Genomic DNA, 13,971 nt, shown 5'->3' on the forward strand with positions numbered 1-13,971 from the left:
TGAATGGCTGAAATAATTGTCTGGTTTTATTTTTACAATAACATTGTGTTCTACTTGTTAGTATGCTCATTTCACAGTCTGTTAACGGAAGACAAATAAAGGCAAAGAACCAAGATACAAGCTGCACTGTCCTAAATAGCTTGTGAAAACACTACTTCTGTTTGTTGTATGGTCATCGGATGTACTTCTCCCTGGGTTCTGGGTACGCACCTCTTCTGACACATGAACTACCACATGCAGTTTGTTACGAAGAAGCACTCCCAAAGGGCCACCATCAGTACAAGGTAATTCAAGGTTAATCCGAACACATTAATAGAATTTCCCATGTTTATCTTTTTAAATTAAACTACCTACAAGGTTCATGCCAACGTACTAAATTACAAATACATGACACTTCTTCACAAACTAACAGAATGGAATAAAATCCTGTATTTTCCTTTGCAGTTCTCTAAAAACTGTCTTCTGCACAACGCTCAGAATTGAGCCCACATTAAGAGGCACGGGGAAGGAACCCTCTGTTTCATTCATAAACCAGTGAAACTTTGTTTTTAAATAACTGACACACTTTGCAGTTTCAATGCACAATACCTCTCCCTCTAATAAGAGTTAACCACTGGTAGTAAACAATAAACTAGGTGTGTTGCTCATTAGGATTGTACGAACAGTTTCAAAACAATCCATGAAGAACTGTTTTGAACTAGACACTCAAAAGCTTTAGGAATGAACTATGATGTGCTATTAAGAGAGACAAGGGTTACAGGAAAAATTAATTTCTCACTGTATTAATAGATGCAGTCTGAAGAAACCTCTAAGTTCTTATGATTACATGCTTTTTTTCAACTGCCACATTGGAGACATCTTTTCAGAAGTCCACTTTATTAAAAATGCAACAGAAAATGATGATGTTGGAAAGTTACAATCTCTTAACACATATTTAAGACTGCATCATGCTTCTCAGTCTTTTTTTTATTGGCAGAAGAAAACTGAAGAAAGGTATTGTCTGTTTATAATGTAAATTTGAGTTCAAACCAATCCCCATGGCTTGGCCTTCCCCTGCATTAATTAGGCTTGGGGAACGAAAGAAGTATTTGGTAAGAATAACAAAAAAAATCAGAGGGAACTATTGTTCTGGATATGTAACAACCTCTTCTAGCTCTGCCAGACACTTAAGGAAAAATCAATCCCTCCAGTCCTCTGGAATATGAACCTAAAAGAGAATGATGAAGTGTTATGACAGAAACTCAACAGTAAACTTATAATTCCACTTATTGAAAGAATCTTTATTTTGCAGTAAGACTGAACATCTGCAGACACATTATACACTAAGATGTTGTTGCCTTAAGTCCTTACAAGCAATTTACAAGACAAATGATGGGGCTTCTTTTTGCCAATAAAAATGTATCTCTTCCCAAAGTTTTCCAAAGCTCTGGTATTGCTTATCATTTAAATGTTATGCTTTGGTTAGAGTCCTCCTGCTCAATGAACAGCCCTGCTCCTGCTCCTCCCTGAGGTTTAACCTCCCGTAATTTCAGTGAAACTCCTGTATAGAATCCTTATTTTAAGTTACCTTCAGGTGTTCCCTGCTCTGTACCAGCTACAGATTTTTATAGGTGCAGAGGAAATAGCTGTAGCTGTAGCCTTGTGCCAGAGCAATCACTTACGCCAACTGACTGCATGCTGACTCAAAGCTGTGTATTATTTTCTTTGGTAGAAGAGCTGGTGTAGGTGAATGTAGGTAAATGAGATGGACTGAGGTCTTAACCTCTTAATGCAGACTAGCTGCAGCTGGACTATCATGCCCTTAATAAAACCCTTTATTAGCATTTTGTGGTTACCAGTGGCCAACAGATAATCAGTTTTTCTACCTCAGGGTCCCTAAGCCAACTCTAGACCAGCAGTGCGAGCTGGTAACTTTTGCCAAGTAGCTCACTAAAAACAAGTACAGAGTCTCACAGCAGACATTCACCTGACCCAGAACTCTCAGCCACACTACCAAAATTTTCACAATTACAGCAGTATGATTATAACACAAATATGTAAAATAAATGGAGCCATGACTGGGGGGGTAACTACTGCTGCCACTGGTACAAATATGAAAGGAAGATTGGGTCTGTTAGGATTCTAAGCACCCAAATATTTCTGACACAAAGTGTTTGAAGTAATATTCGATAGAAAACAAAGACACTGGGCAAGTTCAGAAATAAAGGATAAAGTTTAATCTCCCTTGACTAACCTAATCACACAGTCTATAAATCAAGTTTTAAATCCCCATATATATTGGGTATTAGAAAAGACTTGGATTTCTTTTGGAATTTAATGCTGCAATATAAAAATATTCTCTGCAGATGAAATCTCTTTATTGGATCCAACCATGAAGCCACTAATCATGTAGAATTTCTACTGGGTGATTATTTTACTAAAAGAGATTTTTAAAAGGGTAAGAAACAAAAATGTTGAATCTGAGAAGTTCAAAGGGAAATAAGAGAAGCAATAGAAAAAAAAAAAAAAGAAAAAAATATGTTTCTTTTACAAAATCAGACAAAGATGTAAGAACACATTCTATCTGACCAGATCAAGGGATGCTTAAGGAACAAAGAAAGGTTTTTCGCTATCCAAAAGAGAATTTTGCTCAGAATAAAATAAGATTAGGGAATCAAAGAATGCTGTACAGAAATATCTATGACAATTGAAACCAGGTTCCCAACCATTTTTTTATTAAGTTTTGTTGTGTAGCATTCGAACAACTATTTAAATTAGTATCAACCTCTCCTCTTGGCAAGAAAAGGACAAAATGTGTCTTCATGTGATTTGGGAATTTGCCTAGGGATAGTTTATGAATTTGGACTGACGCCGGTCATTCTTTATGCATAGCTAAGTCAGAGTACAAAATTCATTTTGAATTAAAATTTGTAAGAAGTAAGAGAAGAAAAGTATTGTATCAGACCCATGACTAGCAAGGTAAGACCACTACACCTTGATCACAACTTTAAAAAAGAACATCCTTAGTCAAAGTAGTGTTTACTCCAGGTAAAAAGACAACTGAGCAACAGATTACGTATGATGGACTTCAATCAACTCACAAAGCTAATGACTTCCGAAGAGTACATGACATTTCCAAAATGGTCCCTTGGTGGCCATATTAGAGACAAAGAAGAATGGAGCGAAAGCAGAAAGTCAGCTGCATTTGTGAGAGGAGAATCCATGTTACTGAATATTCGTCAGTGCCGTGAAATGTATGTGTCCTGGTTTCAGCCGGGATGGAGTTAACTGTCTTCCTAGTAGCTGGTACAGTGCTATGTTTTGAGTTCAGTATGTGAAGAATGTTGATAACACTGATGTTTTCAGTTGTTGCTCAGTAGTGTTTAGACTATGGTTGGGGATTTTTCAGCTTCTCATGCCCAGCCAGGGCACCTGACCCAAACTGGCCAACGGTGTATTCCATACCATGTGACGTCCCATCTAGTGCAGGAACTGGGAAGGGGTGGGGGGCAGGGATTCGCCGCTCGGGGACTGGTTGGGTGTTGGTCGGCGGGTGGTGAGCAATTGCCCTGCGCATCATTTGTACATTTCAATCCTTTTATTACTTACTGTTGTCATTTTATTAGTGTTATCATTATCATTATTAGTTTCTTCTTTTCTGTTCTATTAAACCGTTCTTATCTCAACCCAGGAGTTTTACTTCTTTTCCTGATCTTCTCCCCCATCCCACTGGATGGGGGGGGAGTGAGTGAGCGGCTGCGTGGTGCTTAGTTGCTAGCTGGGGTTAAACCACGACAGTATGCATCGCAAGATGCTCAATTAAAACACACTGTTCAGAAGAGCTTAGATTTTTTAAGAAGCCTTGAACAAACTATGTATTGATATTCCAAACACTGCACTAAAACCAACATTGGAAGATGTATTTTCATGCAAGCTATCTGACTGTTTGGTTGTCAACTAGAAGCCAAAAATAATCTAAAACTTTGAGATCTAAGAAGCTCATGTTAATTGGGTTCAGATTAACAAAAATTGTTCAAACAGCCCACCTCTTTCATTTTTTAATGCATTTTCTTTGAAATTTTGCATTGAAGTTCCTTGGTTCTGTCCATAACTGGAAGCAGAAGTATAATCAAAACACTGTGGAAAAGGCTGAAATTAAAAGATTTTGGGGTCTGACAAGAAGCAGGAAATACTGAAAATCTTGCAGAGTCAGTTCTCCAGAGGCTTCCAGCCCAAGAGGGTCTGCAAAGTCATATAAGCAACCAGACTGCTGGGTGCTTTACAAGTCAAACTGAACAACCAGCCTTTCTGAGTTTCCTCTCACTATTTTGCCTACTTCTTTTTATCCCTTTCCCTTCCTTTCAAAACAACCTTTCCATATTTCAAGAGAAGGAGAAAAACATTCCTTCAATACAGAACTTATGCAACAAGCACCTCAGTGGGACTCATTGCTGCTGGCTGTTGTTCAGATGATGTATTTGCAGGGCAGATCTTCAAAGCAACAGCAGGCTTCAGCTGGTGCACTGCTGTAGTGATAGCTGTTTTTATAAGAACATTGCTTACAAACAAATGTTAAAAAAAACCAACAAAAAAACCCAAACCCCAACAACACCACCTCTGTCAAATGATGACAGAACAAGGAAACACAGGAAATGAAAACATGATTTCTGTGAGTTCCAAAACTGGTCAAACCCATTGTCATCAATGAACAGGTATGAGCCAAAAAGCTTAGCCAATGGGTGCTGGAAAGAAATAGTCGGTTTTCTTCAAATGCAGAGGAAAAAGAGGAAAAAGGCCAGGAAGCCATTTACCTGGAAAAGCAGCAACACGGAGAACTGTCCTTGAGATTCAGGCCAGATGGAAAGCCGCTGGTCTCCCAGGCCAGGCACCCAGGCTTCTTGCTTGGCACCCCAACTTAGTGCTATCTCTCAGCAGATCTCCCACAATCAGCAAGCAAGGAGAAACTTATTTAAAAGCTTGTAAGTGAAAACATCCATGGCAAGCAACATGCAGAAGACTATTTTGTAAGACAGTAGTGGAAAGCTGTGATACAGAAGTTAAGGCTTAACCACTTTTCTAAGGCCAGGGGAAAGAGTAGTTCCCATCACCCAGATGAGTAACATGGTCTGCCTTTTTTTTAAGATCTGCCATTTAATATATAAAAAAGAATAACCAGCTTTTGAGAAAGCATTTCTTTTGTATGTTTTCAAAATGTGCCTACAGACCACTACACAGAGTGTTAGATATTAGCTGGCTGTTAAATGAAGCCAGAAGGGAAAAGGTCACCTTGGAATTTACTATAATAAGATAACCTTGCCAGAAACTCTAAAATGTCATTATTTAAGCAACACCGGTATTGAAAAAATATATGCTCAGCAAAGAATAATGTCCTAGATATATTCTGGTTCGACTACAGGTCATTAGACTAGGTAAGACTCTTGTGCAACTTGAATTCAGTGGAGTTGAATTCATTAACACCAGGGTTTAATTTCACCTAAAGTCTTAACAACTTCAAGGGTTTTAGTAAGTGATCACCCTAACCAAGTAATACATATTGGCTACAATAAGATGAACATTTATTTAGTGAAAGAAACTCTCCCTGCAGAATATAAATTTGAAACTATTTTCAGGACAATAATTCAAACAATATGTAAATGTAGGGGCGTGTGCATGAAGAACCAGGCATCTTAGTAACAATCTTCAGGTACGAAGTGTTAGAAACATAGCTACTGCACATTTCTATCTGTCTTAATATACTGTCTCCTATTAGCTTTTAACCGTCTCGCATTAGAAGCAAACTTGCAACAGTTTTTATTCTCCTTTGTAATTTATCTACACATGCATTATCCTCAAACATAGGCTGAAATCCAAAGGTCAAATACTGGCATAACCTTCAAGGACTTCAAGTAGCACTGTATCAGATTATAAGTGAAATCCCCTTTACAGCTTCAGGAGTGTTCACACTGGATTTTAGATTGCCTCCCAGCCTATACCTTACATGAAGCTGTCCCACCATGATTCAGTGGGAAAATCCAGTCCTGGATTTTTCTGGTTTTCTTCTTTTAAATTTGATGATAAGCTCATCTTGTTTGTCAAAAATCATTATCTTCTAAAGGCTTTTACAAGTGAAAGATCCTATACCCTCCCTGGCTTTGTGTGTCCTAGAGGTTTACCTAGCATCACCACAGAAAAGGCCTTCCAAATCACAGAATGAACCAGCCCACGTGACAACACACATACAACTGTGGCTAGAAAGGATAAGCAGTAATCTCAATTGTCCTGTAACCTACCATTACCTTTTAGGAAGGAATGGTTGAATAAATAGAAAATTATCAATAATACAGTTAGTATACAGAAGAAAGTACAAAGACTGTTTAAATGTAACACAGTGAACACTTCACACTAGCTATGACTTTTTTAATAGGGAAAAAACACGCTCATTGTGACAGGAATATGACCACAGACGGCAAGATCCAAACTCAGACTGACCCAAAAAGCCTTGGCAGAATACACTTCTAAGACTTCTACCATCTCCAGGCATAAACCAGATACTCCTCATGCCTCTTCACCATTGTCTTGAATCCTCCAAACAGAATGTGATAGCCAGACTGGCTATGTTAAAGGTAAGTATCATGACCCAAAATAAGAATAGGTTGTAGGCCGCACATCCACTGAAACTATAGTTTGCAGAGGAAGACCATGAAATGATCGAAAATCACCCATGTAAACAAGTTTTGCCATAACCAACTAACCACAATACTGTACTTACTTTTCAGCTTAAGGAAATGTAACCCATTTAAAGTCTCAGGCCAGCATATGTAGTCTAAATGTAAATCCTGAAGTGAATCTGTCAGCAATTAGTGTAATATTAACACAAATGCACTGGACTGGGTAGATGCTAAAAAAATGCATGTTTGTCTGATCAGACTCTGAGCTTCTGTGCATGAAACAACAGTCATGTTAAAGCATTTTCCTGGATAGCTCAGCATTAGACACTTTGGTACTGAGGCTGTTTTTAAATCCATGTTGAGAAAGACAACTCTCTTAGTAGACCTGTGTTAGTTTGGGATTAAAGCATGGCCAAGCAGAGAGCAATTAATTCAAATTATTATTAATAAATTATTAACTACAACTAAGCAACCAATGCTAACTAAACTGAATTAAGTGAAGTGGAAAAAATCAGAATCTTCTCTGCTCATCAGGTCTCTTCTAAAACTGACACAGAATTGAACTTTTTGAGGTGGTCAAAAATTGGTTCAGCTTCTGTTAATGGCCAATTTTGTAGAGTCAGAAAATACCTAACCAAAAGTAAAATCTGAAGCACTGCAGGAAAAGACTGAGAGTGGAAACAAGGAGATGAGGCAGAAGCAAATGAGCAGGAGTTATCAATCAATAATAGCATTACCATGCTTTTATAGGAACGCTTGGCTTTGCAAACATTTTCCAAAAAAACAAGTTGTTCCTCTTTCTGTGTGGTATTTCCTGACTCTTCAGTTCAGTATTCAGGAAATAACTACACAACAGATTTGCTAGGATTCCTACTCATAAAAAGTGTACTTTACGAATATTATTCAAAATGTTCTGGTTAAATTTACACAGAGATTGTAACTGCCTCTTCAGCTATTAATAATTTACTCTGAAATTTCCTTATGGTTTGAACTTGCTGCACATAATTTCAGTTTACTTAAGAAGTGATTCCTTAAATCTTTTCTTCACAGTTTGGAGCACATCATCGTCTGTACAAAGAAATGTCTTTGTTGTTTAACTCCAGCAGAGAACAGGCAAGAGGACCAAGGACAAAAGGTAAAAAAAACAGTTATTCTAATCCAGATATTGTAATTACATAGTTTATAAGTAATGCATTCAGTAAGCTGTATATGTGAGAGAGACACTCCAACTCTTATGCATAGACTGACACATACAGGAATGCACTCAATGAATAATATACACGATAAGTAATACAAGGTCGAAGTCCCTCTGGGGGTTTCACAAGTCCATCACAATAAACACACATAATAGCATAGATTTGGGTTGCAGCACTTCCTAAACTCAAATGAAAAAATTGCAGATTTTGTCTCTGAACAGAAATGTAAGAATTATCTATGGTGCACTAATAGCTCTCACTACTTATTTGGGACAGCCACTGAACCCAATGCACACCTAAGCACTGTAACAAAAGTTTATTATAAGCAGATCCCTTGTATATAAACTAACTGACAAAATAGAAGAACTATCCTCTGCTGGCATATTCTTGCTTGTTTATTCCAAGCCCTGAAAATTCAAACACATATCCTCTCTCCTCCATATTACTATATGTGTCTGTTGCAACTTTTTTGCACAGAAACCTTTAATCTCGTATAAAAATTATAAGAAAAAAATCATTAAGAGCAATTAAAAAAATATATATTTTAAAGTGTATTAATCTAATTAGCACCACATGAAGGAAATCAATTACTTAATTGCTAACATATAAATTATAAAAATTTTCATATGATCACATGTAATACAGCAGTACCTCTAACAATGTTTATCTTCTAAATTCTCTGCCAGTGTTCTAATCTAACCCCTTTATTTGCTGTAAGTTTGATTCTCTAAACTGATTTCAAAATGTTCCTTTAAGCTCAAGAGCTGCTAACAATATTTCATCATGAGACATACCATTTGAATGTTATCTGCTGCAGGGAATACTGAATCAAAATATTTTTTAGAGAATCTTTTTACAGCCCCTTTACTATCAGCCACTCTTGTTTTCATATGAGAAATTCCTTAAATCCATATTCATGCTCAGGCACACCAATATTCACAAGAATGCTATTAACATCTCTTGGACTTTTGTTTAAAAAAATATTAATGTGTAACTCTTAGTTTAATTACAAAGACACTATATTGGCATGTGCTAATAGAAGATGCCAGAATAGCAGAGTATCATTTTACAGAAAGCAGGGAAAATGGATTAGATCCAAAGATCTCCTTATCTCATTTAGTGGCTGAAATAACTTAATTCCATGAAAAAGAAAATTGAAATACATAATATATCCTAAAGGATAAAGAGCTTTACAATTAGCAATGAAATAAATCTCACTATGAAACGTCTTTGTAGTAAACAGTATTCAGGTAAGGCAAATGTTAAAAGAGACTTGCCAAAACTCTAGTGTATATACTTTCATAAGGTATCTCATAAACACCTCCTGCCAACGATGGCAGGCAGTATGGCTGGTACCATTTGCAGAATCAAATCTCAAAGTCATATGACTCCTGATTCAGACAACTGCTCCAGAAACAAACTGTTGCTTGAGTTACAGGACATTACCAGATTCCTTCCAATCAGAATAAGTTCATTACACATGGTAAGCACATTTCAAAACTAATACATTTTCAACCATTGTATCTTTCATTCTTGTATTAAGCTAAATTCTATTTTTTACTATTGATACCCCCTAGCCATCAGATTCTCTTGCTGTTAAGGCTATGGATATGGGTAACAACCAGCTTCTTTGAATTAGGTTCTCAAGACCCAATATGCAAAAAAACACCTTCCAAATAATCGCTTCGGATTCATGTCATTTGGCTTTAAAATGTTGCCATTATCCCAAATCCCAATCGCAAAGATGCTGAAGTATTTATCCTCAAAACCACATGTTTTGCAGCGTAAGTGCTGTAATGTACTGGTCCCACTTAAGGTATTATTGTCCTACTTAATTCAGCGGCAAGCTTCCCATTTCAGTGTATGAGAACTGGCCAGCTGATGATTACCAGTGGGATAAAAAGTATGTCTTTGTCTCTTTTCTGTACAAGACTAGCATGTGACATAAGTGCTTTGCCAATGGAAAAGTTTGTCCAAGGTCAGCAGTTCTGTAGCCGAAAGGTCTAACACACCAGCCAGTAAGAAAGTAATGCTGAAAACTACTTTGAGAAGCAAGTCATTCTGTACATAGCTCAGGACTGTACAGCCTATAGCCTTGTTTACCCTTTATAGAGTCTAAACCTAAATTGTAATATGTAGCTTTTGCTTCTAACTGTAAAAAAATACCAGAGTAAATATACAGACTGATTAATACATTATTAAGTTATTAATAGCTATTATTTAGCAGTCCAAAACTGAACTGCTTTCTTTCTGAACACACAAACACACACACACACACGGAAAAAATACAAGATGTTTCCTGGGTTTTTTCTGATCTGCCTTATGGCTCTGTTAGAGGTAGTTCATTTTGTCTCACTAAGAAACACCAGCTAATGTTGCAGGCCTTTCTCAATTTGACTGTTAAAATATCTCCTTTATCAGATCGACACTCTTCCTACAGTAAAGATCTTCAAGAAACAGAAAACCTAAAAGGATTTTTAGCACCGGGGGTGGGCTGGGGAGAAGAAAATATTATGTTTGTGCTGTATGAAATTCATTCATTCAAAAACAGGAGAACACCTCAAAAAAAGAAAACATAAGCAGAAGAAAACAGAAACAATGTTGTTGAAGGTTTTTAAGGTATACAGAAATAAAACAGTATAGACCACTAGATGCGCAAGAAATCTATGATTTTGTAGTTTTTGTGAAGTTAATTATAAAGTTATATGAACAACCAGTTGAACAATCACTGAAATAGGCTATCTCCTTTAATCTGCACATTCTGACCACCCAGATAATGACATGTTCCAGAAACACTAAAAGCTTCATGTAGCACTGTCATGGTTTTTCTTTTAACAAAAGTTCACTTTCAAGTAGCAAGAACTTACAAATTTTATTCTGCAACCACTCCAACTTGTGTGCAAAAACCAAAAATGCAATACTTAAAATTAGTAAACCTTAATAAGCTACCATCATATTCAGCATCATCATTAGAATTATGCTTTTTGTGAGGGTCACAGGTTTTGCAACAATGAGCAATAAATAGATTACTACAAATAAATTCACAAAAGCAGTATGGAGAGACTGTCAAATGTTTGGATGACTTTTAGCTGAGTTTGAAACTCTTTGGGTAAGAAACCTCACATTCTTGCCTGCTTTTCCAGCACCTCCTGATTTTACAGAAATACCTCCTTGTGAAAACACACTTTCCTGATTGCTTAGCTGCTTCGTACTTTTGAAAAATCAGTGAAAAGGTGTGGAGCTTTATAAAAATTGTTTAATGAAACCACATGAACTCAAGACAGTCTCCTGAACACAGATAAGCAGGATAACTCTGACTCCCAGAAACATCTGCTGTCATCTTCTCAAAGAATTTTAGTGACCTTGAGCTATGATTTTGCATTGAAGAAACCATAAAATGTGCAAAGTCAAAGGAAAACCAAAAGCAACTAACTTACACTCGTTGCAACAAGAAGAATGTTGCTTACAAGCAGCTCTGATGCCTACAGCTGGACTATGACAGAACAGGGACCTGAAACTTCAGTTTTGCAAAGCACTCATCTACATGCTTAAAGGAATGGCTGCTGGGTTGTTTTTCTTGTTGCTGCTGCGGCGTAAGGATGAGTTTAAGATTTTTTTTTTTTTTTTTTAAAGTTCTTAAGTTTTAAAGACTTCTGCTTATTACCATAAATACAGAGAAACCAGTAAATACCAGATCTGAGTTTTGAAGCTTACCAGCTCTACCAGTGTTATGTGCTCCATAAAAATGTGCATGTCTAAATTTTGAATGCTGTTTTATCAGTGAGAAATTTGTGACCATCAATATACCAAAACCCAACATCCCAATTACCATTTCACTTGTCCAATAAATTGCTTGATAAATCTTTCTCTATTTCCATTTTTCTGATCTGTTAGAACATGTTCATTCCTGTCCTGGTGCAACTCACCTGCCTCAATAAACAAGCTTATCATGTACTGGTGTAAGCAGAGAGGCTGGAGACCTTCTAGCGGGAACTACAGCCTCAAGAATTCCTAACAGGGGAGGGAGCTGGCAAATTTAGCAGACTAAATCCATACTAGCAGCTTTAAAATGAAACATATGAAATGGATTAAAAAAAAAAAAAAAGAAAAAGAAAAGAAAAGAAAGAAAGAAAAGATGATAGCATAAACCAAGAGCTCAGGGGATAAGGAGTAGCATGGGAAAGAAAAACTTTGCCACTTTCCCATACATGCCAACAGCCTGGTTATTTTTAAGCAAAAAATGTTACTCTTTTTCTGTCCTGCCCATTCCAAAAATGTTCAAGTGGCTCAGGATATTTTAACATAGCTAAGGGAATTTTTCTGCCAGCTCTTTTCAGATGCTGGCATGTAAATCTGACAGAAAAATTACATTCAACTTCATGATTTTATATATTAGTAACGTGGCTACTTTCACTGTTCTGCCAAGTAAGTTGCTTTCTCACCCATTTTCTACCAAATGTACAAGTACCTATGGAAGCTCTTTAGATAGAATTATTCTTTTATTTCATCATCAAACAATTTAGTATTGATGGATGCTATACGAACTGTTCACATCAAAAAATGAATCCTAGTCTATGTAAGTGTATATAATGTATCAAAAATACATTTGGGTGAAACCAGGACAAATTAGAACTGATAAGATCACCCTATAAGAGGTCCAGAACATTTGGTTTTCTTAGACTGTGGGTAGCTTGTAATATTTCTTCACTTTTCAAGAATCACTTTTTTGGTAAAATTATGGAGTTCGCATTACAGTTCAAGCTGTTCCCCATAATAAACTCCCATCTACAGGCAAATATTTCTGTAGAAGTAGTTACAGCTCCAGCAGGAATTAAGGAGAAGAAAGAGGAAAAGAGGAGAGAAGCAATTCAATAATGAGCACTTTCCTTTCTTGTACTTAAGCAGTAGCTGAGATGCTTACCAGCCAGAAGTGAGATAAAGTAGCTGTCAAACAGGAGTACTGGGATTTGAAACTTCCAGGAACATCCAGATAGTTCTAGTAATAATGACACCAAACTAGCAAGAAAGGCCTCGTGTAGCTCCATTTCTATTATTTGCTATGGCAATTTTTACGACAGATCTAAGGATGGACTGACAGGTGAAGAGAAATTAAGGGGGGAGGGGCAGTTTTTACAAACCTTAACCAACTCTTCTCTCTCCAATCAGAATTGGCTCCAAAAAGAGAAGCACAAATGTAGGCAAACTACGGGCTTTGTAACCTGGGAACATGAGAGGTTACAACAAGGAATGGCACAGTTCATAAATGCACACAGGACAGACATAGATCTGCAGATAACCTCCAATTTGCAGCATACTAGACAGATCTAGAAATACACCACAAGATGCTATGATTCCAGAATCCTCTATGGTTTTGAATTAAGGACCTGCTTCAGAATAAACAATTGTACAAAAGACCTTGCATTCTGTGGATACCACCTCAGTATCACGTTACATTATCTCAATACAATCTTGATATACTTTCACTTTAAAAGAGCTGAATTTTTAGGCAATCAGAAGATGCTCTTTTCTCCTCAAGCAGTCTCGATACGCTTTACATAAATGAGCATGCTGCTTGGCTGGATTCTCGACCACTCAGAGGTTAATGATGTGGGAAGCGTAATCACCACAGCGGAACCAACTAATAGGAAACACCAAAGCCAAATCAGACAGACAGGGAAATAGATTGGAACAGGTCTACAGTGTTTGTCATGCGAGATCAAGCAAGAATGATAAACTGCCAGTTAGTTCTGATCAAAACATCTGTTTAATGATTCCTCCACCACCCCCCACGCCCTTCTCCTCTCTTGTTCTTGACATCTATTTCACACTGCTTAGAAGGCCTTTCCTGGCATAACCTCCACCCATTGCATTGCACTAGCACACAAAGAATGCTTTATTCACTGAGATGCAACTTACCCAAATAGTTGTTGCTCTTTGACATCTCAGTAATGTTGATTTTAGTAGCTCCTTCAGGAATTTCCACTATCTTGTGGTAGCCAAGATTTGTTAGCGTGTGTTTGAAAACTCCAGACACAACCTTGCAAGCAGTGTTGTCCCCTCCACATATTCCACACTTGTCAATCACCTTGTCTGAACCCAGATAGTCGTCACAGCCAATGCTCTGCAAA

At 37.2% G+C, this 13,971-nt stretch overlaps 1 protein-coding gene across 3 annotated transcripts in view; it reads right to left on the reverse strand.

Moving 5' to 3' along the window:
- Positions 1-13,971, reverse strand: part of THSD4 (thrombospondin type 1 domain containing 4) — a 334,612-nt gene that overhangs the window by 63,796 nt on the left and 256,845 nt on the right. For all 3 annotated transcript variants that reach the window (XM_075045410.1, XM_075045411.1, XM_075045412.1), the window contains one exon: positions 13,760-13,964. In XM_075045410.1, coding sequence (XP_074901511.1) covers positions 13,760-13,964 — 205 coding nt within the window. The remainder of the gene's footprint in view (positions 1-13,759; positions 13,965-13,971) is intronic.

The sequence above is a fragment of the Buteo buteo genome, chromosome 13 (assembly GCF_964188355.1).
Source record: "Buteo buteo chromosome 13, bButBut1.hap1.1, whole genome shotgun sequence".
In the NCBI taxonomy this organism is placed as follows: Eukaryota; Metazoa; Chordata; class Aves; order Accipitriformes; family Accipitridae; genus Buteo; species Buteo buteo.